This window comes from Lissotriton helveticus, chromosome 10, assembly GCF_964261635.1.
Source record: "Lissotriton helveticus chromosome 10, aLisHel1.1, whole genome shotgun sequence".
NCBI classification, from domain to species: domain Eukaryota; kingdom Metazoa; phylum Chordata; class Amphibia; order Caudata; family Salamandridae; genus Lissotriton; species Lissotriton helveticus.
This window is the reverse complement of record NC_136071.1, coordinates 1110337501-1110364969: the sequence shown is the minus strand read 5'-3', so window position 1 is coordinate 1110364969 and position 27469 is coordinate 1110337501. Positions and strand designations below refer to the sequence as shown.

Sequence of the window (27469 nt, the reverse complement as noted above, 5' to 3'; positions counted from 1 at the left end):
TCTCTTTCTTGCAATAAATAAAAAAAATGTAACTGCTTCGACACTCATGACGAGCTCAGCTCGTCATGAGTTGTGCCGCTCGCACCCTGGTGACGAGCTGAACTCGTCATGTAACGCGGCTTTTTTCAAATCGCAGCGCGCAGCGGGAAAACCGCTAGCGCGCATGTGGTTAAAAAAAAGAAACAAGCCTCTCCAAAAAGGCCTTGCTTTCTTACTATGACATTCTCAGGACTATCCCTCTCACTGAAAAAAGACAGGACACCTCTGAATGAAGTTCGAAACCCCATTGAAAATTGCATCTAAATGTTTGTGAAATTTAGATTTTTCTTAGACGCAGTTTCACATTGTCTAGGAAATGGCACATGTCAGAAGATATTGCTTTAAAATACCTCCACCAGTATTCTTTTCTTGTGCACAACATGGATTTCTGTTTGAAGACTAAATGTATCTCAAAGCCTGTCAACAACATTATTTCACTTTCCCAATGTACTTTAGTTAAGCCGGAGGCATGTCACGATAAAGGGATTGGAATTAATAGTAATGTGTTTCCAGTTCTTGAGAACCTGGGCATAGTCACCCATCCAACAGTTTTTGCAAACTTTTAACATTATTTAAGCATGCGCTAAATATACACAGTCTCATAATTAAAGTATCAGTACTAGATAATGTAGTGAGCGGTATGCAACATCACAAACGTGCTAACCACACAATTAGTGATTAAGAGTTCTCTATCTTTAGAAGGTTGCATGACGTTGGCTAATTTACTAATGTGACCCCGATTTGAATGGGGATCACAGACATAGGTTCTCATCCTTGGTTTGGAAACACAAGTCCAATATACTTTATAAATTTTGGGAGCATCCAGAATCTCTGGTTTTACCAAATAATTATTCTTAAACCACTGTGGATCAAAATCTCAAAGAGACCAAACTCAAGAAGATGAAGGTATCAAAAGAATTAGAGACTGGCACCTAATATTTCTCAAATGGGTAAAGGATCTTGGAATTGGCACTCACCATTTTGATGAATGGGCGAAAGGTAATTGTAGACCACTTGGCAGGGGGGTGGGAAAAGTTCTAGTATGGCGGCTTTAGATATGCTGTGATCTGAATTGGGCATTGGTGCCACCTATTACGTATAGTGCTTAATAATGGCAATGGTCTGGTATGAATTTGAAAATGTGTAAACATTCCACCATAGTGGCAGACTATCATAATCAATAACCCTCATTTGTGAAGGTAACGTTATAGCAAATTGCAATTTGCCCTTGCTAACAGAATTGGTCCATACTAAAGTTAGTGAACTGGGCCCTTTTTGTGGTCTCTTCATAACCTTAGTTGTCTGTTGCAGACAGCATTGTCACCAAGAATTTAACAATTGCTTTGAGTGGGTTTTGGGTCTGCTCCTTGCTAACGATTGGATTCATTTCTCTCTCATGTCAACTTCATACTCCTGATTCAATGGCTTTCCTCCCTATCTTTGCATTTGCCCCACTGCTGGAATGTTTCTGTTTACTATGGTATCCTTCCACTGCTGACTTCAGAGAACTTTTTTACTTTTGCATATTTCTTTAGCATTTGTCTTTTGACACTTGGTTGCATTACATGGGCCTTCCTTTTCCCCCTGGTATTTTGCCTCCCGCTTATCTACTCTTTCGTGTTTCTTCAAGTCCTATTTCTCTGTCCCTGTTCCTAGGCCCTTTCTCTCTCCACATTCTTACTACTCCCCCTCCCCCCCTCCGCTGCCCCCCAACCCCACACCCCCATCCCTGGCCGAACATTGATGCTCTTTCACCCCTTCCTCTGAGTCTAAGATCCTTGCTGGTGGATGGACAATACAAAGATGGCCACCCATTCCTGCCGATATTAGCTTTACCAACGCATAAACAAATGTGGTGCAATTAGTTGGAACGAAAAGAAAGAAAGAAAGAAAGAAAGAAAAAAGAAAGAAAGAAAGTACATTTAAAAGCTTTTCAAAATGTAGCCTGCTACCTGAGATTGATGTGGTTATTCCACAGCTAAAATCTACAGACATAAGACTTATTTACAGATAATTGTATCTAAAATTCATATAAACAGAGTTCAAGGTTTCCTTAACAAGTGCTTTTTGAGCTTGTGATATTGTGCATACATTACGCATTATGTCTTGTACTGTGACAAGCATTGGACAGTGTAGGATTCATGCTTGTTAAATTAGTCACAACCTTGAATTGCGGAAACAAATTCTCTGACATGCCCACCCTGTTGACAGAGATGGGAGCTCCCTCGCCAGGGACAAGATCTGAAGGTTTCGCATTACCTGTCGCCCGTCCATGGCTCCGCGCATTTCCTTGAACGTTGAGCTGAACTCCCCAATGAAGTCGTGTTTGCCGTTGGAGTCCCAGTCCCACACTATGCACTGCAAGAGATGGAGAGAAGCACAGGATCAGCATGGGAGGGAAGCGCGGGTACCGCCATCATTCATGCAACGCAAAGTGCCTCTGGAAAGGAAGGGCTGAAAGTGCAAACATGTGTCAAGTTGAATTACTCAGCCTGGTGTTAAATATTAACAAAGTGCTCGAAGGGACAGCTTGGTGGCCTGCTGCTAGCTGAAGAAACCAAATGTCACTCTGTTTTCGAAAAATAAATTGAGCAATTTATAGCTCAATTTAAAAGAATAACTAGTTGTCCATCTTTTTTAGGGTATAGCCACTGAATAGAAACAATGAATTATCCACTAAGATATGGTTATTTCTAGTGTTTATTTTGTATTCTTGTATTCAGTATAAATATGTTTGAAGCCCAGTTCCAATGATTGAATTTTAATGCACATATAAAGATACCATGATAAACCAATGGCCATACAAGGCTGTAAGAGTTTCATGGGAGTGACAAGTAAATCCCAGGAACCACAGGAAGGCACCACAATGTCTGTCACAGATCCTTGCTACCAGAAGTACACAAATACACGCAAATGTCCGTAAACAAAATTGTTATGTACAAGATTGCATGTGCAGATGTTCAAAATGTAACCAAGTGTGCATATGCATTTTTTCTTTTTTTGTTTGTTAATGGGTAACACATTTCTCACCCTTGAGCCACCCATAGCATAAACCACCCACCAATATCTGCTGCTCCTTCTGTTTTCCATGGTAGAAACACCTTTAGTTTCTTTGTGTAAACGGTTAGTGATTTTCCAAGGTGGGAAATTTCGTATTGTGTGATATTACACACAAACTTCACACTTTATGAATTTTCTCGTTAAATTGAAAAATTTTGCAATTTTTAATTACTGCACATAAACCAGCCACTACTATTAAAAGTGCAGATATGAACAATGCATCATATTGGAGGATTGCATTTCTAAATTCTCTTTGCAAGGGTAAACATTCACCACTGCTGAGCCTGTGAATGAGAAATAGGTTTTGGCCACCACAAATGATGCTTTTATGGGTCCCTTCGACTGATTTCTGATAAAAAAATGGTTAAAGTGGAAGAGGTGTGGTGCCGTGGCCAGGGCGACTGACGCTGGAATCTGGGGACCACGGTTCGATCCCCGGCTCCGGCGGCAGGTTAGCCCAGCACCATGTGACTCTGGGCAATAGCTCGCTTAATCTTCCCGACGGCCCCCAGCGCCTAGAGACCCTTACGGGTGATTGTGCGCTTTACAAATGTGGACTTTACTTTACTTTACTTTAAAGAGTTAGGTCTACTACAGTTAGAAACTTGCATCTAAAGGTTGTATTTATTGATCATGCTCAGGATTTGAGCTACATAGATGGAGTATTCCCATTGAGAAATAATGAAATAAACATGGACAGAAGCAGACGGTTACTGTCCTCAACAGTTACATGGACATTTAGAGTTCATTGGGAAGCTTGTCAGTCTGCCAGGTCAACAAACTTCTCTGCTCCCGTGGGGGCGGGGAGAGGGGCATAAACCCCCTGTGACCCGGGTCCTCTATCTTGGATGTTTCATCTGTTTCACATGCTGCTGGACTACGCCCTTTGTCGCCTGACAATACCTTTTACTCTGACTTTACCCCCCCCCCCCTTGGTCTTCCTCTTCCCTCCTTTCTTTTTCAGTCATCGTTGCTTCCGGATGTTATGACTACTGAACCCACATTTTGACTTTTCGCATTGCCTTCTGGTTCCCTCGTAGTATTTCCCTCCTTGCCGGTTCTAACTGGCACGATCTTCTTTTCTCCCCTTATTCCCCCACCCCACCCTCCCCCCACCTCCCGTTACCCCTTTGGACATGTATATATTTTATTCTATGTTATTGTAACTGATGTTTTTTGTTGCAACACTGTTTTTTTCTCCTATGGAACTGTTTCTTTTTCCTATGCTCCTGTAATTGAGTCAATTTTGTAACTCGTTGATCCTTATGTAAAGCGCTCTGATACCTCCGGGTCTAGCCAGCGCTATATAAAACTCTGAAAATAAAAATAAATAAAATAAATCTTATGAAATCCCCACCTGCCTGGCATACATCTCACTTTCTTCAATGTAACCACTATTGCGTTGGTTGCAGTTTAGGAACCTCTCAGCAAAGATTTGTGTATGTTGTCGATTGAGTTCAATTGACATGGAGCTCCTGGCAAGGCAAAGGTACCCAGATCACCTAGTCCTGAACTGGACAGGGCATCCATAAATATGATATCAAGGCTCTGGGGCACACAGACTGCAATATTAAGTGTTTCCACTGCTAGAATCTGCTGAGGCTAGTTTCCACACCCGTAAACAAGATGGAGAAACTCCAAGAGTGGCGGGTAGTTGAAAACCCCAATTTATGTTAGTTCACCCATTTGGTCAATCTCTAGATTACCCCCTTACCTTACCCACTGATGACTACAACCGTTAAATATGGGGTATACAGTACATGAATGGTCCATTTGAGGAGAAATGGCTTGCTGCTCCTTCTCCGTCCAGCAGGGCTCTTCTCTCAGCCCCAACATCTATATGGCCCCTTTAAGTAGATCTATTGAATTGCATGGATCGGTGACTATTTCATATGCTGATGACAATCAGCTGCTACTCACTATTGAGCACTCTGCCACAGATATGGTTTGACCTTTGTTACATGTTTGAAGGAGGTTTTGCATTGGACACTTGAGTCACCTGCAATGCAATGCAGGTAAAACCAAGATCCTGTTGTTTGGGAAAGTCAGAAATGATTGGATAAATACCAATTGGCCAGTGTATCACCCCCCTCCGCTGCTGCCTAGTCCTGCTGCCAAGAACTCAAGAGTTATGATAGATGACAAGCTGTCTCTGCACTCCCAGATTTTGTCGGTCACGACAATCTATTTTGGCCTACTCCGGTCAATGAGGAAATATCTCGATATTCTACCTATAGAGGTGTACAGAACAGGATCAGGAACCTCCAGGTAATGCAAAATGCAGCAGCCCACCTAATCCTGGGTATAACCAAGAAGTGGACAACATTCTCAAATCATCTCAGGAATTTACTTTGGCTGCCTATTAAGAAAATAATTCTGTTTAAGGTGCTTATTTCTATCCATCATGCCTGTTACTTCATATTTGATAGCTAGGATGGTTCTTTACAATCCTTTGAGAACTCTTCATGACTCTGCGGTGGTCCTTGTTGGGGTATCTAGATTCCATCAGGTAAGACGGGCTGGTGCTCATTTATGTTACTAGCCAGTAAACTATGGAATCAGCTACCACTATCATTGGGGCCATCTCAAAATACGGCATTTAAGAAAGCCCTTAAAACCAACCTCTTTTCTCTCAGCCTGTAGGCGTGCGAACCTGTCTGTGCATGTCTAGCGCCCGGACGCTCTTTTTTTGTAGCTGCACTCTAGAAATTACATCATTCATTCATCTCCCTCCAAATTAAGGTGGGTGCCATGGATTTTCTATGGGCCCATTACTATTGTGTGATATCTAATAATGTTTGAAAATAAGCTAATGACTTCTCTGAAGACTGCACTTGAACAGTGCCCACTGTCCTGAATTACTATATGCAGATACACCATTGATACATCATTGCCTTATCCAACAGCATAATGGAACTTTGCACTTGTTTTCAATGACATCTCTCTCACTACTGTGAATCATGTGCATGATTTATCTCAGTAATTCCAGGAGTCAGTGAATGCGCTTGAGTCTTCAGTGCTTAGAAAACAGAACAGCAACCACTGGTCAGTATATCTGAGCTATGACGTCTTTAGCGAATGCGCTAACTTGTGCTAAAGTAAATTTACATGCATACATTTACTCAAGCACATGTCAATTTACTCTTACGAGTAGACCTATACTTCTGTGCTATTCATCATTTGTGAGTGTAGTTTTACACCTAAGTATAGACTTACATGTCTCTACCCCATGAAACCAGAGAGTGGAAAAATGTAAGAATAAATGTATCAGTGTAATATTAGTAGTTGTAACTTTTCACACGCAGGCGAGGATCTACGTCACCAGGGTAGAAACCTCCCTACAATAAAGTATAGAGAAAATAACACATTTTAATTAATTTATTTGATGAAAAAATGTATGTAAAATTAGATTGTTAATTAATTTAAAATAATTAATAATAAGCTAGAACTAATAAATGTTTATATCTATACCTTCAAGCCATTCTTCTGATTGAACTGATTGGTTCAGTTAGTGATCTTTTTTAGTGTCCCATGGTTCTACGATCAACTATACCTCTGTTGTTTGCACATTGCAAAATGCCTATCTGAAATGGGCAGGTATGGCATGAACGGACATCAACTATAAGAGCTCACTACCCTTGTCCGCTGCATATAGAAAGCCCCGCAGAGGTGCAAAGAGTTCACCTTTTTCAAGGCCTCTGATTAAATATTTCATGAACGATGCATGTTCAAACCTAACATACTTCTTACCTAAGGGTAAATGTAAATGTAAATGTACAGGAATTTATATAGCGCAAATCACCAAGCGGTTTCTAAGCGCTTGCTTAGGGAACCCGTCCTGGTATTCCCCTGTGAGATAACCCCGGCAGGGTATCCGCAAGGTGAAAGCCAGGCATCCCGCCGCGAGGGGCCGTTGTGGAGATTAAGCAAGCTATTGCCCAGAGTCGCAGAGTGTGAACCCGTGAATCGAGTAGGCACCAGAGCGAGAATTGTCGAGTCCATGGACATTTTAGGACTCAAGACCCCGCCGAGCCGGGAATTGAACCCTGGCCCCGGGCTGACCTCTGCTTCCAGGTCTGCCTCCTCTAACCAGTGAGCCACACTTCTCCACTAAGGGTACCTGAATCCCCCAGTTGCACAGCTTTCTTTAAAACATGGTCTGTCTACCTCATTGAAAGCCTGTCTACCCCATTGTTTTATAATAAAGAAACCATGCAAATGAATGTGACTTGTTGACATGAAGCACGTTATAAATCATAATATTGCCAACATTGACACATGCTGATCAAAATCTTGTTAGAGGCAGTGGGAATAGTATGTTTAGGGTCACCAAATCTCTAGCTCTTTTCACAATACACGTGCATACATTTTAGCATCTGAATCCAACAGGTCTCTTAGACGATGGGATGTGGGAATAGAACAGCCTTCTGATCCACATTTGAACTTTATCTGAGCACTTAAGCAGCTCTTTCCTCTTTATTCAATGTATTTATGTTTTCCTTATTTTTATGCAATAACCTAGTTTTGTATAAGACTAGCTGGCATGGTGCTTCTGGATCAGGTACGTGCTGCTTTTTATTCAGCATCCCACTATCCTCAATATGAGGTTGTCCCCTCATTCTTTACTAGATACCCAATACTAATCTGACACAAATTCACATTCTCCAAGTAATTTCATCTACAATCTTGCTAAGAGGTTGCCTTCCCATCGTGATGGCGAGCTATAATCTGCCACTGTTGGGCCAAAGTTTTTTTTACTTTACAGACCTCTGTCGGACAATTAATTTTTTAGTTTAACCACTAATGAAGAATGCACAGAAGATTGTGAAGCTAATAGGTCCTCGACTGCAGATCAATGACAAATTGTAGGAAGCACTTTGGATTCATCTCTAATTGTAGAAAAGAGATTAATCAGACTGCTTAGTTTGAAATCATCGGAAGGGACAAGAGGGCAAACCTTTGTAATAAATCCACCTGTGTTTCCAACTTATTTGATTGCCAATTTAGGGTTACAACAGTGGCATCTAAAGATCTGCATCAGGTGTTCAACACCTTGGGGACATCTGACGAATCTTGGACCTTGTTTGAAAAGTGTAAGATACCCAGAGCTAAATCTTTGGTAAAGTTTGTTCCTAGAGAAGTGATGCCTGCATCCCTCAAATCAATTTCAGAATTATCGAAGCTCAAATCTGGATCATCCTCTTATTGAATCTCTTGGTCAATCCAAACCTAGTTTTTACAAGAATTAGGTGTATATCTCGGCTACGAGAGAAACAGGACTAGCCTCATTGTTCTGGGCAACATGTGGAGTAGCCATGATTGATTCTCCTCAACTGTAGACAATGTTATGCAAACATCTCGACTGGTGAAATTGATATATAGTTAATAGAGGTCAAATGCAAACACAGTTCATAGCAGAAACGAATAATGATAATAACATTGATATAAATGATCCAAAAGAAACGATTGGCTTGTAATGAATATTACAATTATGTTTAGTTCTTTTCACTCTAGTGCCTTTCTGGTAGCTGTTTTTGGTTCTTTCTGAATTTTGCTTCATAACAGATTTTGTCAGATCATGGATCAATTTGCTGCCACTCATCCTCTGAGAATACATCCGAAAGGACCGCACCAACCAAACAGGAGGAGGCATCGCCATCGTCCATAAGAACACCATCCGCATCACGACCTGCTCCGACGATAACCTCGCTGCCGCCGAACACCTTCACTTCCAAATTCACACCGACCCCAGGACCACACTTAGAGGCACCCTCATCTACAGACCTCCAGGAACCCGCACACAATTCAACGAAGACATCACTGACTTCATCAGCCCACATGCCCTAACCTCCGAGAACTACATTCTGCTGGGAGACCTCAACTTCCACCTGGAAAAGAAAAACGACAGCAACACCACCACCCTTCTGGACAACCTAGCCAATCTCGGACTCAAACAACTTGTTGACACCCCAACCCACCTTGCCGGACACACGCTCGACCCTATCTTCACCTCCAGCAAACACATCTCCTTCGATCACACCACAGCTCTCCATTGGACGGACCACAGCTGCGTTCACTTCAGCTACAGAAAGACCTCGACCCACAACCCCCCACAACCTATCCCTCGAAGAAACTGGAACAAAATCACCACCGACCAACTCTTCACATCGCTTAACCAAAACCCTCCTGCCATATCATCGGACCCAAACCAAGCTGCCACCAAACTCACACAATGGATCACCCACAGCGCTGACGAATTAGCACCCTTGAAAAACCACCAGAACAAACAAGGTAGCAAAAAGGCCCCCTAGTTCAACGATGACCTTATGAAATCCAAGAAGTTATGTCGTACTCTAGAGAAAACCTGGAGAAAAAACCCAACCACTGACAACCTGACCACCTTCAAGGACGCCACCCGCAAACACCACCAATTGATCCGATCCACCAAGAAATCAGCATTCAAGGATCGACTCGACAATAACGCCCACAACAGCAAGGAACTATTCAACATCGTCAAAGAACTTACCAACCCCACCACAGGCACCAACGACATCACTCCCTCCCAAGACCTCTGCGACTCTCTATCCTCTTTCTTCCACAACAAAATCGCCGACATACATAACAGCTTTGAAAAACAGTCCGAAGAACAATCCACTCCACCCACCTCCGAACTAAAACAGCACCCTAACAACCTTTGCGCCTGGAACCCAATCACTACTGAAGACACCATCCGCCTGATGAACTCCATCCACTCAGGATCGCCAACCGACCCATGTCCCCACCACATTTTCAACAAAGCAGACTCCATCATTGCACCCCATCTCCGCGATGTCATCAACTGTTCCTTCAACTCCGCTACCTTCCCAGAAAGCTGGAAACATGCCGAACTCAGCGCCCTTCTGAAGAAACCCACAGCAGACCCGTCTGAACTTAAGAACTACCGCCCCATCTCGCCCCTCCCTTTCCCTGCCAAAGTAATTGAGAAAGCCGTCAATAGTCAGCTCTCCGCCTTCCTTGAATCCAACAATTCCCTCGACCGCTCACAGTCTGGCCTCCCAGCCAAACACAGCACCGAAACCGACCTCATTGCAGCTACAGACGACATCCGAACGCTACTGGACAACGGAGAAACAGCTGCCCTTATCCTACTTGACCTCTCCGCCGCCTTCGACACAGTCTGTCATAGCACCCTCATACAACGCCTCAGCAACGTCGGAATACAAGGAAAAGCTCTGGACTGGATCATCTCGTTCCTCGCCGGGAGAACCCAGAGAGTCCGCCTCCCCCCATTCAAATCTAAGGCCACCGAAGTCATCTGCGGAGTACCACAAGGATCTTCACTCAGTCCCACCCTCTTCAACGTTTACATGAGTCCCCTCGCATCCATCGCGCGACAACACAACCTCAACATCATCTCCTACGCAGACGACACCCAGCTGATCCTCTCCCTCACCAAAGACCCAAACACCGCCAAAACCAATCTACACGAAGGAATGAAAGAAGTAGCCGAATGGATGAAGAACAGCCGCTTAAAGCTAAACTCGGACAAAACGGAAGTCCTTATCTTAGGATCATCCCCCTCTGCCTGGGACGACTCATGGTGGCCACCGGCCCTGGGTACAGCACCCATACCTACAGATCACGCCCGTAACCTGGGCTTCATCCTAGACTCCTCCCTCTCGATGACCAAACAAGTCAACGCCGTCTCATCATCATGCTTCAACATCCTTCGCATGCTCAAAAAAATCTTCCGTTGGATCCCCACCGAAACAAGAAAGACAGTCACCCATGCACTGGTCACTAGCCGACTGGATTATGGAAATACCCTCTACGCCGGAACCACAGCCAAACTACAGAAAAAACTCAAACGCATCCAAAACGCCTCAGCCAGGCTCATATTGGACATCCCCCGTCAAGCTCACATCTCCGGTCACCTGAAAGACCTCCACTGGCTCCCCGTCAACAAGAGAATAACGTTCCGTCTCCTCACCCACGCACACAAGGCCCTCTACGACCCAGGTCCCGAATGCCTCAACACACGACTGTCCTTCTACACACCCACCCGTCAACTACGATCATCCAATCAAGCCCTCGCCGCAATTCCGCGCATCCATAGATCCACCATGGGAGGAAGATCTTTCTCCTACTTAGCGGCCAAAACCTGGAATTCTCTCCCCACTCACCTCCGCCTTACTCAGAACCACCTCTCCTTCAGAAAGCAGCTAAAAACCTGGCTATTCGATAAGTAATGTACACACCCTCCCTCAAGCGCCTTGAGACCCTCTGGGTGAGTAGTGCGCTATACAAATTCCTGAACTTGAACTTGAACTTGAACCTACCATATCTGGCCTTCTTCTTTCCCCACCCTCTAGATATTGTCTTCATGTCTATGAGAAATAACCTCTAAAGCACAGAAAGAAAAATATCTACTACTCCCTCATAGACTGCAAACTATGAATAGGATTGTTTAAGCAAAAGATTTTCGGGATAGTGAACATACAATATGAACCCGACATTAGAATACTGTTGTAACTTTTTCATCAAAAAACATCTTTAACCACTTTGGACTTTAGCATTTCTATAATTACTAGAACAACATGTAGCCTGAAAAGAACCCATGTTTATAAGAGCTAATTTAACCATGAGCAACCATCAATGATGAAAAGGCAAAGAAAACACTCGCCCCAACATCAACAATTGTGTGGTATTCTTAACAAAGGCATTGATGACAACTTAATGACACCATTACTAAGAAGAGTATATAATAGGGGTACGTAATAACCTGTCATTATAATTAAAAAGACATCTATTGTGAGGAAGACATTAAGAATAGGCCAAAAAGTACAGATGTCAAACCATTGCTTACAGCCAACTGTGCACAGCAAGGAGCACACACTGCAGAAACAGCATCATAGACAGAAGATTCTTAATAAGAACATGTCACAAAGACACAGAAAAGCGTAGTTTGTGCAACAGCTGTACTCAAGGAGGAAATACTGAAGGTGCAACAAGGGGATGTTCTGGCCGGTCCATTTATTATCAAGGTGAATAAGAAACATTATAAAAAGAGAGTCTCATGACTAGATCCCATGGCTTAAAAAAACATATCAAAGATGAGAATCTTTTGTCACAAAAGAAGAGGATGAATACAGATCATTGCCTTAAAGTTGGTCTCCTTGATTGCACTAAAGGTACATACTGGCCGTAATTAAAAGGATCCTACTTTACGGATCCTATTGCAACCACACAGAACACACTATTGTTCGAATATGCCTTCCCGTGCATTTTCAGACATGTATGCACATCTGTGCAGGAGGTAATTTTGCATTGCATATCATCTGATATGTCAATGTGATACAAAACATGTGTGCAATGCTGGTGGGTCAATTCTGCTCCCAGAATGTGTTTCATAAGTAAATGTGAACCCAACCACCTGCCACCCCAAGACTCATGAGGGTTTCACCGCGAAACAGTACACCTTATAGTTTTGTGTATAATGTATTAGGTGACGAGTTCTAGCAGTTGCAAGCCATTTATTTGTCTTCTAGGGATAGTTGCATTGGTAATACTCAATTTTCTAGACTAAAATTGTTACTGTAACCAGTATTCATAAGCTACACTTTGGTAACCCTCTTACAGGCAAAACAGGTTTGCTATGGGTTATTTGCAGTGTCATTTTCATTATTGGCATAGGAGGTATATGCTACTTACAGTCATTATACATCTCAATGACTAGTATCAAACAACTTTGGTGTCTCAGGTGGTAGAAATCTTGACGCACAGCAGAGTGATAACATGCTCAGTTGTACTATGTGTTCAACGTTAGCATGTATCTGTTTGATAAACACAATTAAATATAGGTTCTGATATAGGACTGTACACGTTCCTGCCCATAGCGGCCTCCACTTTATGTGCAAGTTCTTTGGTGGATGACCAAATAAATCAACCACAGTTGCTCAATAGTCTTCATCCCGAGTAGGACGTTGATATCATGTGTTGGGTTGAAACGACACCACATTCACATACAATAGGGATAGCATTGGTGTGGTATAATTAATTGATTCGCCGTGGTGGATTCCTGACTGTGTCGTTGCCTGGCCATTAGAATTCCTGTCAATACTCACTTTATGTCTGCACACTTCTGTGTTTATCCCTAGGAGGTCTGGGACCTGTACAGGTGTCTAATATGTATGTTGAATGATTAGTCCTTTGTAGTAAGTAAATTGTCTGCTTGTTTGTGAACATTAATGTTCATGGAAAAATTGTGCCTATTGTATGTCCTTTCGTGTACAAGGAATGTTGTGTAGGTTCTGCTTCGAACACTTGGGACTAATCAGTGATAGCACAACATTGGATTTCAGTTTTTAATCGAAAAATCCATGTTGAACCAAAGTTCAGTACACAGTTAGCATCTAAGGTCCCTCTACTGGATTGCTCTTGTTCTTAATACAAGGCTTGTAGAAACCGTAAGAGAGGATGAAGAAAAATAAATAAATTACATAAAATAAATAAAACAGTCATTAATATTGCATAGAAGTGATACATATCAAGCCATTACAGATTGCAATTGTGAATGGTGGTCACCCTGATCAAATTGCCTCTAGAAATTATTTTACTCAGCTTTACTTAAGGTCATGTTGTACATAATATAGTGTGAATCTCATTTTGAGCTGATTTTACAGGACATTAATTCCGCCCTGTAAAATCGTATAAGGGTTTGGCTGATGCAGATTCAAGCCTCTATCCCTGTCCAAGGGTAAGCATATTTTTTGGGGGCAAGAGGAGGGCATGTATTGCTCTCCCCTACTATGACAACCTTTCCCCTTCCCGTCTGTACCCTCCGAAACCACCATCCTCCACCTCCCGCCTAGCACCCGCCTCCAACTTACATTTACCAACTGCTCGCGACAGGCAGTAAAGGTGAACGTTAATCCCATGGAGCAGGGAAAACTGTGGCAAGTTCTGCGGGGTAAAACTAGGTCCACACTGTTGTCCCCTGTTTCAAGGGAGATTAACACATGGTTGCACAGTGTTGGGGTGGTTTTACCACATGGTGACATAAAGTCCGTGCATGGAGTTTGCACCCAACCAGTACTGGGCAACTCGTAATCAGGACCTTCCTCTGTTAGCTACTTCAGTACATCTATTGACACCATCCGAATGTGTCGTTGATGTACCAACAAACATCAAACGTAAACAAATGAATAGTGTCCTAGCTGATGCTTTCTCTGCAATGGAAAAGGATGGACTGATGTATTCCTCTAAGTCAAGTATTGCAGTGTTCATCCACTGGGGCATAACCCTGAATGTACACACCCTATGATGGATGCAAGTATGAATTACACTGTTACAATGCTCCATCTTGGTCATTGACTTCAGTGGTGGAGGGATGACATGTTTTTAAAGGCCTCCCCTGTCCCTCAGGAGGACAGTGAAAGGGTGGACCTACTGGGAGACTTAGGGGAGTTCTGAGGACTGGGTCTGTAGGTGGGTACTGCAGGCTGCAGGGGACTGTTGGAGAATCCCCCAGACACAAGAGAGTACCAGGAGCCTGCAGAGGACTTGGGAGCTACAGGGCAGGAGGGCTGGCCCTCCACTCTCCCTTGTTGGAAGGAAAGAAGAGGAAAAACAGCTTCTAAAGAGTCCCAAACCTTTTTGAGTCCAGGAGGCTTGAGCACACCAACTGGAGCAACAAGAGCCCAAGATTGCCAGAATTAGCCAAGTGGAGCCACAGAAGTAGGCTGCAGCCCCAAGCATAGTCACCATGGAGAGATCACCAGCACGAGGGATGAGGGTTTGCCCCATAAAAAATGTAAATATGGCACAGCGTGGCACATTTTTTACTCCGCCGCAGCGTCACAAAGAGTGACGCAATGGCGGCGTAAGGGCCTCATAAATAAGGCCCTAAGAATTTTGGATCACAATATGATTTTGATTGAACCATTGATTCATATATATGAAATCAAATTGTTGTACACTGTTTCAACAAAAAGATTCAGAAACAATTACAGACGTACAGCAATAATTAGTTGAAATAAAATAGTGACATTGCCAGAAGCATAGGAGTGTCTATACCATGTGTCAAAGAAATTGCTGATACTAAAATTAGAAATAAAGTCTGCTCTACTCGTGCCAAGTGCAATGCTGAAAAATGGGAAGAAACATATAGACAGAGACAAAAATGTAAACTTTTATTCAAACACGTCTATATGTTATTGATGTAGATTTAAACTGTACAATGCTTGTTTTAAAAAATGGCCAACAGTAAGTGATGAAGTGTTTTAAAAGCAGAAAATAATCTGTCCTATTGAATGTAAAATCCCTATCAACAGTAATAATAGAACAAGTATTATCATACAACAGAAGAGCAGACGCCATATGGATTTTAGAATTAACATGTGAATGTACCCAACAAACTGAAAATGATGCTTCAGGTATAGATGAGGAGTTTTATGTTCCACCAGAATGCCATATTTATATTGATAGTATAAACAAACAAATTGTATTTGACTCAGGTTCTTAATTATTCTCCATTATTTCAGATACATTTTTCGATGATATTAGGAAAAACATGAGTTCAAAGAAACCTAGGGCCCGATTATGATGGTCGGAGGCGTTCCTACGGCATCGTAATCTGTTCCGATTCATTTCCGACCGACCCATTTGGATGGTGTCAGTTGGAAATTAATCCGAACCGGATTTCCGAATGGCTTCCAACGGGTTTGCAGAGCCCGTCTGCCATTCGAAAAGCCACCTGTAATCCCTAGGGCGGCTTTTTCGCCCGAGGGGTTACAATGTCGGATTCAACAGCCTATCTGTGGAGGCCTTTCTGACACAGAAAGGCTGTTGGAAGTCGACTTTGGGAATCCCTAATGGGGCCCCGTGAGTGCAAGACTTCCGGATGGCGGCCGAGGGGCCAGCTATGGTGCCCCCCTGTTGATAACTGTACCTTGAGGTGCCTGCCAGGGGGTGCAGGGATGAACTGCACCTCTTCCCTTTACACTGAGAGCATGCATTCTGGACGGAATGTATACTCCCAGTGTAAAGAATAGGAGTGCGACCGAACAGTGTTTGGTTGCATCCTACTTGCTGGGTTGGGACCGCTGACAGTAGGTCGGTCGGTCCCAGTTCCCAAACGATGTCGGACGGACTCAGGTCCGTCCGACATCGTAATTGGGCCCTATAAGTGAAGGCTTCCGCATTTGAGGGTAACACTGTTGACATGATTGGTTTCTATATCTCCGCTATCTATACTACTATTATAAAGTAAGAACTTTGAACCTTTGAGGCGGGTAAACTCGGGAACCACAGCGCCAATCCACACACCCGATACATCATTGTAATCGTCAGGGTGTGCAGATGGACATAGGCTATAGAAACTATACAAATATGCGTTATTTAAAAAATGTACATTAAAAAAAAAAGTAGTCCCTTCGAAGTAGAGCCGGCCGCGACCTGCGTGCTGACTTCAGGAGCGCGGGGAGGAGCGGCGTCCAGGAGCGCGAGGAGGAGCGGCGGACATGGCGCGGGGGAGGAGCGGTGAGGAGCTGCGGACAGGCGGTGAGGAGCGGTGGACAGGCGGGAGGAGCAGTGACGAGCGGCGAGGAGCGGCGGAGCGGTGAACTGAGGAGTGCGGGGGAGGAGCGGCGGCTCAGGTGAGGCTCCGGGGGACCCACGGACAATGTCGGGGCAGGCGGGGGTTGGGGCAGGCGGGGGACGGGGCAGGCAGGGGACGGGGCGGGCGGGGGCCCGGGCTGCTGACGTCGGGGCGGGCGGGGGCCCGGGCTGCTGGACAATGTCGGGGCGGGCGGAGGTCACGTCATGGATAGAGCCAAACAGCAGCAATGTCATATCGCTCCAAAAGAAAAGTACACTGTGCTCAATACCAAGGGGGCAGGCGGGGGTCGGGGCGGGCGGGGGCCCGGGCTGCTGGACAATGTCGGGGCGGGCGGGGGTCACGTCATGGATAGAGCCAAACAGCAGCAATGTCACATCGCTCCAAAAGAAAAGTACACTGTGCTCAATACCAAGGGGGCAGGCGGGGGTCGGGGCGGGCGGGGGCCTGGCCTGCTGGGCAATGTCGGGGCGGGCGGGAGTCACGTCATGGATAGAGCCAAACAGCAGCAATGTCCCATTGCTCCAAAAGAAAAGTACACTGTGCTCAATACCAAGAGCCCCAAATAACAAAGGGAACTAATGATCGCGGCGGGGGCACGGGCTGCTGGACAATGTCGGGCGGGAGTCGGGGAAGCCTGATTGCTCCCGGACAAGGTCGGGATGGGCTGCTAGTCTATACTACTATTATAAAGAGAGAACTTGCACCTTTGAGCCAGGTAAACTCGGGAACTACAGCGCCAATCTACACACCCGATACACCGTTGAAATCGGCAGGGTGTGTAGATGGTCATAGGCTTTAAAAAATTTAAAAATAAACGTTATATAAAAAGTTACATTTTTACAAAAAGTAGTTCCCCCAAAGTAGCGCCGGCCGCGAAGTGCGTTGTCACGTCAGGAGCAGGGGAGGAGCAGCGTCCCAGGAGCGGCGGACATGGCGCGCAGGGGAGGAACGGTGAAGTGAGGCCAGCGGCGGAGCGGAGAGGCGGACAGGTGGTGAGTGGCAGAGCGGAGAAATATGGACCGGCGGTGTGAGCAGCAGAGGCAAGGTAAGAATCCGGGGCAGCCAGGGTCGGGGCATCGGGGGCACGGGCTGCTGGGGAATGTCAGGGCAGGCGGGGGTAGGGGAAGCCAGCATTTCAGGCTTGCGTGCTCTCCCGCCCCGGCCCCCGCCCGCCACAACATTGTCCGGGACACAGACAATGTCGTGGCGGGCGGGGGCCTGGGCGGGAGAGCACGCAAACCTGAAATGCAGCCCTCAGCCCCCTTCTACCCCAGGCAACGCTGGGGCGGGCTGCTAGTACAATATAAAGACTTAAAGATACTTGACAAGGTTTATATAGTCAAAAAGGGAAAGCATTTGCTTGGTTGGTGACATCAAGGTAATTTAGAGAAGACCTTAAGGCTGGGTTCTGTTCTGTATGTCCCATTTTATGTACCTCCACTCCTGATGTTGACAGGATTTCTCGATGATCATAAAGTGAATGTTTCTAAGCAAAGCTTGGGAAGTGTCAAACGTTTCACACATTTGAGAAATCGTAAAGATAATGCTATTCCTGTTAAACATTGCTCAAGAAGCATACCCTTGAGTGTCAGGAAAGATTTTCCAACCATGGTAGAAGAGAAGTACAAAGAGGGTATCATTCAGCCAGTTGAAAATTCAGAATAGCTTTCCCTCATACTATTGGTTACTAAAAAACAGACATGTGGAGATTGTGTACTAACTTTAGATCATTAACATTGCACCATTATGATAGGCCAAGTTGTACTCCATGTCAGAGTTACAAGCAGCAGATTACCAAATTGTTGTCATTAGATTGGCGACATTTAACTACATTTCTTACTCCTGGTGGTGCTTATAGTTATTTACTAATGCCACTCAGATTGACATCTGCTGCCTCTGTATTTAAAAGGTTAAGGAATAATCTGTTTGTAAATATGTAGGGTGTGGCAGCTTTTAACATGATATACTAATTTCTGCACTAACTTTGGAAAGACACAAATAAAGGTTATAAAAGGTACCAGAGAAGTTACAAGAAGTGGTCAAGACATCATGATCAATTCATGCAAATTCTTACGCAAGCAAGGTAGAATACTTAGGGTATTTCTTAGTCTTTCAGTGCACAGTATTAAGCACAAGGAGACTTCAATCAAAGCTATTAAATATGGTCAAATGCCAAAGATCAGGCAACAACTTGCATCTTTTTAGATCTATGTTAATATTGTAGTAGGCTCATTGAGGATTTTCTTTATTAGGCAGCAATATGGGAACTCGGAAACCTACTTAAATTTTTTTCACTCTGCATCTCCCACCAATAAAGTACATGGAAACAGGTGTTGGTGATGCGAAACCAACATGTTTTGGCTCAGTGTATTACGCCTTGCTCACAATGGGCGCCATCTTTTCTTACAGCATTTTTAAACATAGACAAATTGCAAGTACCAAAGAAATAAAGAAAATCCTGTATCAGACCATTGAGTCTTTCTTCTTTTGTAGTTCAGAGCAACAATATAAAGCAGTAAAGTTCTAGTGCTAAATTCATAGACATAAACGAAAAGAGGGTATGTTTTTTATATATACAAACAGAGGGCTGGTGCTAATTTGTGAACATAGGCAAGAAAACTATTTTTTACATTACAAAAAAAATCTATATTAACATAAGTAAGAAATCATGCCCCAGCTGGTTAGCTGCATCACTGAAGCACAATTCACCTCAAGATCATTCTAAGAAAAAGCACTGACTGAGTAATGATTTACTAAGTTGTGTTTGTTGTGTGCCTGAAGACTAAGGTACTAGCCTCACATCACCTCCCCTGAGTATGCCTTGGACGGCTCTGCCACACTACCCTGAAAGTGCTACAATGTGGCTAGCAAAGGTAAGGTTTGGCCCTTATAACTTGCTAAGGACTCACATTGTTCCCAAGTAATAACCCATGTTTTTCAAAATGTCATTTAGGCTGGCCACCTCACAGATAAATAGTTGGGCCCTTGATGGTGGGTGGGTGAGAGAAACATAAGGCCTCCGAATGTCATCTTCAATAAGAGGCTTTGTATGAGAATTAGGAGGACGTCTAATGCACTTCAAGTTGTGCTGTATGCACATTCAGTTGATCTCATTTAGGTGATATATTTTTCCATGTTGGTTTTCAATGCACATGAAGCAGCATGTTGAAGCTTTCACTGATCTATCTGACAAAGATGTAAGGTCACAAATAATAATGTGAACATCTGCGGTAGAATGAGTCCTTTTATAATAGTACCATATATGGCATCTGGCCATTTTTTAAATAAAAATATGTGCAATCTATGGTATCTCACACATTGATAATTCCAGATGTGCCACACATTTTGACTGTATACTGGTGTATATATATTGGTATACTTTCCATACAGGTTGAGGTACTGTAAATAACATTTGCATACGAATGCAAATATAAACACTGCAGCCATATTTGTCTTGATCATGTCAACTGTGCCCATCGATGATGATTTAGAGCCTCCCTTTGACATCTTGGCTCTTGAGATGGTAATCTTGTTAATAGTTAGTTTATTCAGAACGTTATGTTTCTGTTATAGTTGGGAGACCATCACCCCCTTTCCAATGATCACTGACATCTGCGCTCCCTTTGTCCTACAAGGTCATGTAAGTCACATCGAAAGCCTATTTGTAAAACACTACAGCCAAGATGTACTAAAGCTATGTACCTATGTTAGCGTGACCTAAAGTGGCATAGTGCTGCACAGGCTATTTGCTATCAGCACAAAAAGTGTATTGCACTTGAATGGTGAACTTTATACAGCACCCTAGCACAGCACTTTGCATTGCATCCAGGGGGAATTACTGAGGTGGATTAACGACTTGTAGGTTTTGATGCAAAGCCTAATTTGCTAAGGTAGCCAGACAGAACTTTGTGTCAAAATCTAATGCATACAAGAAGCATGTGAAGGAGAAATGTGTTCAGTTCTCACAAACACCGACACTCCACAGCACATATGAAATGAGCTTGTGTGTTTATCAGAATTTGTACTGGAAGAGTATGTCTCTAGTGCAAATCCTAAACTAGACAATGCACACTTTCCTCAGCATCATGGTGCGAGGCTGTGCATTAAATAAGGAAGCCTGTCAGCAGCACGGGCGATGATACAAACAGGCCAGTGTTTGTACATATGTTGCTGTGCTTTTTTTTCTCTCCCTTTTACAATGCAGCACAACAGTGTTTGATGCTGTACTGTGTCGTCTTGCACACAAAATAGTAAATTGGATCCCTTCTATGTCTTGTCTTAGCTTTGAGAGCTCACATAATTTCACAATTTGGAAGGTTCTTCTACTGAATCTGCGGCTCATAGATACATTGCACTTTAATTAATAAACATTTTTAAGGCCAGTTGGTGTGTGTACGGATCTTCTTTCACCGTAGCTGTGTGTTGCTGTTCCTGATATATCATGGAAGGAACACAAACTTATTTTAGTACTTTTACAGAATAAGTGAACCCTATACATTGATAAATGCTGACATAAGTGCAAATTCACAGGGTGGGATTCCTCCACTGGTGGGTGTGGCTTTCTGTTAACGTGAATCACCAAAGCTATATGTTGTACATTGGTTGAAGAAATATGAATCCAGGACTGTAAGAATGTGTTCGCACATGCTAATATCCTTCTAAAAATGTCCTAAACTTTTCTCCTCAGCTCAGCTTTATTCTCTCCATTTTCGAACCCCACAACAATTCCATGATCAAGCTGTCAAGTTGGGCAAAAAACTTTTGTGGGACCCTATATATGGAAATCTGTAGAGTATACAGACATCGCAGCAGGATGACCCTTTAAGTCAATGCTACCCTTCCCATTAGGGACAATGGGAGCTCTTACCAGAAAGCAAAAGACTTTATAATGCCTTCCACTCTCCTCTCATCTAACTACGCCCTGCTAGTGTGCGTTACTGTAATCCCTAAGTATCGTACCCCTTCTAGTACCCTTCTCATCCCCACGTTGGGCAGCTCATTTTTATGTTTCCCTATTAAGTTCCCCATGGGAATAGTTTAGATTTCACCCGGTTGAGACGTAGGCCGGACCGCACACCAAACCTTTCCAGTTCGGCTGTGAGCACCGGGACTGCCTCCTCAGGACGGCACAAGTATACCAGCTTGGCATCAGCATACATGGAGACCCCATGATGCCCTTCCCCCAACTGAACCCACCATCCCCCCATTGTTGTTCTTAGGGTAAAAGCCAGAGGCTCCATTGCTATGGCGAACAGGAGCGGGGACAAGGGGCACCCCTGCCAAGTACCCCTTTGTAATACAAGCCTTTCTGAGACCTGGCCACGCAGGCGCACCCTTGCAGTCGGTCTGTTATATAGGACTTGCATCCATTGTATAAACGGCCGTCCCACTCCCATTTTGTCCAGTACTGCCCACATGTAATCCTATTCCAAAGGCTTGTTGAATGTCCAATAGGCCCAGCGCCCAAGTCTCATTCTCCAGGCTTGGAGCATGCCATACCTGTGCCAGGCCCCGCAAATTATGTGTAGTATTACGTTTAGGGATAATCCCAGCCTGATCTGCGTGGATCAGCTGGGGTATATACAGCAGTAGACGGGACGCCAATATCAAACTCAGTATTTTGGATCTACATTTAAGAGGGATATCGGCCTGTAGGAACCCGAGGAGAAGGGGTACCTGTCCGGCTTGAGAAGCATGGATACTAGTGCCTCCAACATAGTGTTCGGTAATGTTTTACAATCCTGAGCCTCATTGAAAACCTCTAATAGATGATCCACTGGAGGGAAACATATTTCTGGTAAAACTCCGCCAGGAGCCCATCTCCCCCTGGGCATCTCTCCAGCTTCAACTTCTGGAAAGATGCGAGGATTTCCTCTTATGAGATTGGTGCCCCTAGGGCTTCCGCATCTGTTTCGTCTTTGTCAGTGATTGTTATTAGTGAAATGTAAAAGAGAACGGATTGTGATATTATCCATTGACTTTTATAAGATGCAAAATGCATTCACTCCAACACTCACTAAACGTGAGATAAGATTACATTTCAGGGTATTTTTACAAATTATCTCACTTTTTATAAAATGTGAATGTCGTGGTATTAATGGTTACATTAAAACTTTAGCACTGGTATTTGACAAACTTTTAAACTGTATCCACTTTTTATGATAAACTATAATCCTATCTAAGCGTGTTTTAATGTTAAGAAACTGTTTCTCTGTACTTCACTTTTATTTTTCAATAAATACCATTACTTTTCCAAAAGGTCAATTACCATAGAGCATTATGTGAATTTTTGCTACCTCCGTTACATATGCTAATATATTATTAATAAAAAGTCCAATTAATTTGCCACAAATAATAATACTTAAGCCAAAATGTATAACTCATCATATTGCACTTTATGATGTTTTCTTTTAAGGCTAAAATGTGACTGTTCAATTTAGAGGATTAGCAATGCACTATTGAAGGACTACACATTTATTTTCCTTTTAAAGTATTTTAGAATAAGGCAATCAGCTTTACACGAAGTATAGTTCTTACACTGTTATTTATTTAGATGCATTCTGCAATGCACATTTCAATTACTTTAGATTTATTATTCAGTTTGTTTTTGCTCTAAGGCAAAACCATTATGATCAATCATGTTAAAAGTTCAATTTTCCATTTTACAGTTTCATAATAACTATTCATTTGTTTTCCTTTTAAATGAAAGCCATCAAATGTACAAACAAAGTGCATTTTGTTAAGAGTTTATATTAAAATGCTGTGTTCCCATTTGAAATGCATTCTGAATTAATATTTGTTTAATACATTTTCCTTTACAAATGAAGCACATTTAGGTAATCCTGGATAAGTGCCTGATAGATGTTCCGAACCTCCCCCGCCTATTAACACCCTACTATACTGTAGCACTGCAGCCCAATAGTAGAGCCTAAAGTCCGGTGCACCCCAACCCCCTTTCTCTCTATCCATTGTTAAGTGTCTATAGGCTCTTCTTGTTTTTCCTTTAACCCAAATGAATTTATTCAAAATTGATTCTAACTTACTGAACCAAACATTTTCAAAAAATAAGGGAATGGATCTAAATAAATACAAAACTTTGGGAAATGTTATCATTTTGATGACATTAATTCGACCCATTAAGGTCAGATGTAAGTTGTTCATTCTTTCTGTGTTTATTTTAATTTTTCCCAACAGCGGGCTCATATTGATTTCTACTAATCTATCTAATTCCGTTGTGATCTTCACCCCTAAATATGTAACTTCAGGTGTTATTCTTATATCTTGATAGTTTACCCGGTTGTTTTGTATTATTTGTGTTTTTCCTTTATTTAAAGAATAACCTGAAAATGTGCCAAACAATACAGCCTCCTGTTCGATTTCTATTATAGCTGACCCTGGGTCTGGTGTAACCACTGCCACGTCGTCTGCGTATGCAAGTGTCTTATATGCCTGACCATGTACTCCAATCGGGAGAATTTTAGGGTTTCCTTCTAGTCTTCGCAGAAAAGAATCTAAATATAGGGCGAATAGCAATGGTGAAGCCGGGCAACCCTGTCTTGTGCCGCGCTTTATACGTATGTCCTCTGTATACCCTCTATTAATCCTCACCCTAGCTGTTGGAGCTATATAGAGCGCCTTTATGGCTCCTATATAGCCTGTTCCTATCCCAAACCACTCCAAGGCTTTCCACAGGTAGCCCCAGGAGACCCTGTCAAAAGCCTTCTCCGCATCCAAGAAGATGGCTGAGGCAGGATCCCCTGCGGCTCCCGTAACATCCAAAATGGTAATCATCCTCCTTGTGTGTTCCGTAGTCCCTTTACCCGGTATGAAGCCGTGTTGTGTTGTATATACCAACCCCTCAATTACCCTGCTAAGCCTTTGTGAGAGTGCCTTAGAGTATATTTTTGCGTCCGCATTCATAAGGGTAATTGGTCTATAAGAGCCAGGATCCAAATGCGATTTATTCTTTTTCAAAATAACTACGATACTTGCACCGGCCCATGATTGTGGTGTATTTTCCCCTATCTGTGCATGCCTTAAAGTTTCTAGCATATCTATCCCTAATGTGTCCCAAAATGTTTTATAAAATTCTGCCGGTATCTGGTCAGGCCCCGCGGCCTTACCCGAGGGAAGTTTCGATACTGCATAATATATTTCTCCCAATGTTAATGGCAATTCCATAGCCTCTTTATCCTCCAGAGTCAATTCCTTGTGAGGGATTCCAGCCAAGTACTCCTCTATTTCCTCTTCCTTACTTTCCACATCCTGGTCATAGAGTTCTGAATAAAATTCTCTAAACACCTCCCTCACATCTTCCACCTTGGTTACTACCTTCCCCCTTTTATTTTTGATTTCTTTGATTTCCCCAGCTGCCAGATCTTGTCTAGTGCGTACTGCCAGCATATGCCCAACCCTCTCATTAAATTCATAAAACTTTTCCTTTTTTGCTAGATAATTAGCTGCTGCTTTATTAGCCAATCTCTCCCCAGTCTCTGCCTTTTTCAATTCTATTTCTAATAGGATCTGCTCAAGAGATTCCTGATTCGTGACCAGCTGAATAAGTTTTTGTTCTAGATTCTTTAACTCCTGTAGCCTACTAGCTAACTCCATTTTCTCTTTTTTACTCCTATGTAAAGTGTAAGCCAGCGTTTCCCCCCTTACCCCTGCTTTGAATGCGTCCCAAACCATGCCTGTAGCTGCCGTGCCTCTGTTTGCCTCCCAGAACTGTGTAATCCATGTCTTCATTCTACTGACATAGTCCTCTTCCTTGAGCAGCCCCCTTTCGAATGTCCAGTTGTATTCTTTGCGACTAGTACTATGGTTTTTGGAGATGGTCAACACCAATGGATTATGATCTGAGGAAACCCGTGGTATCATTTCTATCTTCACTTCTAGTACTAGGGGGCTAGAGACTAAAAAATAATCCAGTCTGGCTATGCTTTTATGAGGGGCAGAATAGAAAGTGCTACCTGTCCCCGTAGAATTATATGCCAACCATACATCTACTAATGCATTATTATTCATTAAGTTGGCGATAGCCTTTCTTGTTCTCTTCTTGCGATCTCCCTTCATCCCCCCTCCCATCATACCCAATCCTGTTAGCCCATTGACATTGAAATCTCCACACAAAATTATTGGTTCTGGCCATAATGACAATTCAGTATCTAAGAACTCAAATATATCAGGTTCATCTTCATTAGAGCCATATACCGAAACAATTGTGTAACAGCATCCACCTATCTCTCCTTCTATCATTACCCATCTGCCGCCAACATCTTCCTTCTTTCTCTTTACTACCATTAGTCCTTTTCTTGCCAGTATAGCCACTCCTTTTGTTTTAGCATCTTGCAGAGTGTGTGCTAGAACTTCGAACCCTAACTGATCTATAAGATACCTATCCTTCCCTCTCACATGTGTCTCCTGGAGACATATAAGATCTAATTTTAATACTCTGCACATGGCCGCTACTTTCTGCCTTTTCCCACCATCATTCAAACCGCAGATGTTAATCGTAGCAATTCTTATTGCCATCTGTTTTTATAGAAGAGCCCACAAACTAATTCCTCTAGGTTTTTTACTGCCACCTTTGCGTGTCTATATAGCTTCTTATTTTGTGCTGAATATATCCATACCTTTTTCCCACCACTGTGCTGCCCCCTCCCCTCCCCCACCCCCCCTCTGTCCCCCCACCCCTTGCTAACCCCCCCCCTGTTACAGGCAAATAGGTCAATACTGACCTATGTGTGACTGCTCGCTGCAGTAGTGTCGCTTCCCTTCTCCCGCCCTAGTAACCCATATTCAATATCCAATATACCTATTAATTTCCATATGCGTCTTATGCTGGTTCTGATTCCCTACCCTTCCTGTCTTTCTGAGACTCTGTAATTTCAGCAAGATACTCGCCCGCCTTTACTTCAGAGAAGAACATTCTGGTACGCCCTTTTGTAACAACTTTTAACTTTGATGGGTACATCAGGTAAGCTTCGGAACCCTGGCGTTGGAAAGGGGTGATAAGCTGCCTAAGTTTCCACCTCCTTTCCACGGTCGTGTGACAAAAGTCCGGTCTCGTGAAAAATGTAATCCCTTCTACTGACTTTTTCCTATCTGGTCTCGCAGACTCCATAACTTCCTGCCTAGCCAAAAAATTCCCAAAAAAGACAAGCATTGCCCTAGGTAGACCATTTTGACTGCCGCCTCTTCCTCCCTTCTGTGTCAGTGGGAATCTGTGCGCTCTCTGCACTTCCAGTTCCCACTGCCACTGTGCCTCCGGATATGCATCTTTTAGTAGTTTAATCATAAACCCCCTCGGATCCTTCCCTTCAAGTCCTTCCTCTAGGCCCAGAAAGCGTAGATTATTCCGCCTTTGGCGATTCTCAAAACCTTCCAGTTTCCACTGCAAGTCCTCAATCACCTTCCCTTGCTCAGTTCTTGCATTCTGCCAATCCGTGACTTCGTCCTCAAGCCTTCCAGTTCTTTCTTCAACTTGTTCCACTCTGCCTTCCACTTCCACATATTTTCTATTCATTCTCCTGATGCTTGTTTGTATTTTCTTGGTGTCCTGCCTTGCTCGTCTGCTTTCTAAGCGGGCCTCTAGGTGCATTTGCTTCAGCATAGAGAACATACCATCCAAAGTTGCTTGGGGCGGGGCATCATTCAAGTCATTTAAGGGGTAACTCTCAGGTGCAACACCCAGATCTTGCTCCTGATACATTTTGGAAGCACTACCATAATCCCATAGCAGTTTCCGGTTTG

At 43.4% G+C, this 27469-nt stretch overlaps 1 protein-coding gene across 1 annotated transcript in view; it reads right to left on the bottom strand.

Moving 5' to 3' along the window:
* Nucleotides 1-27469, bottom strand: part of CPNE4 (copine 4) — a 1493383-nt gene that overhangs the window by 364845 nt on the left and 1101069 nt on the right. The window contains exon 8 of the mRNA XM_078663874.1: nucleotides 2299-2397. Coding sequence (XP_078520000.1) covers nucleotides 2299-2397 — 99 coding nt within the window. The remainder of the gene's footprint in view (nucleotides 1-2298; nucleotides 2398-27469) is intronic.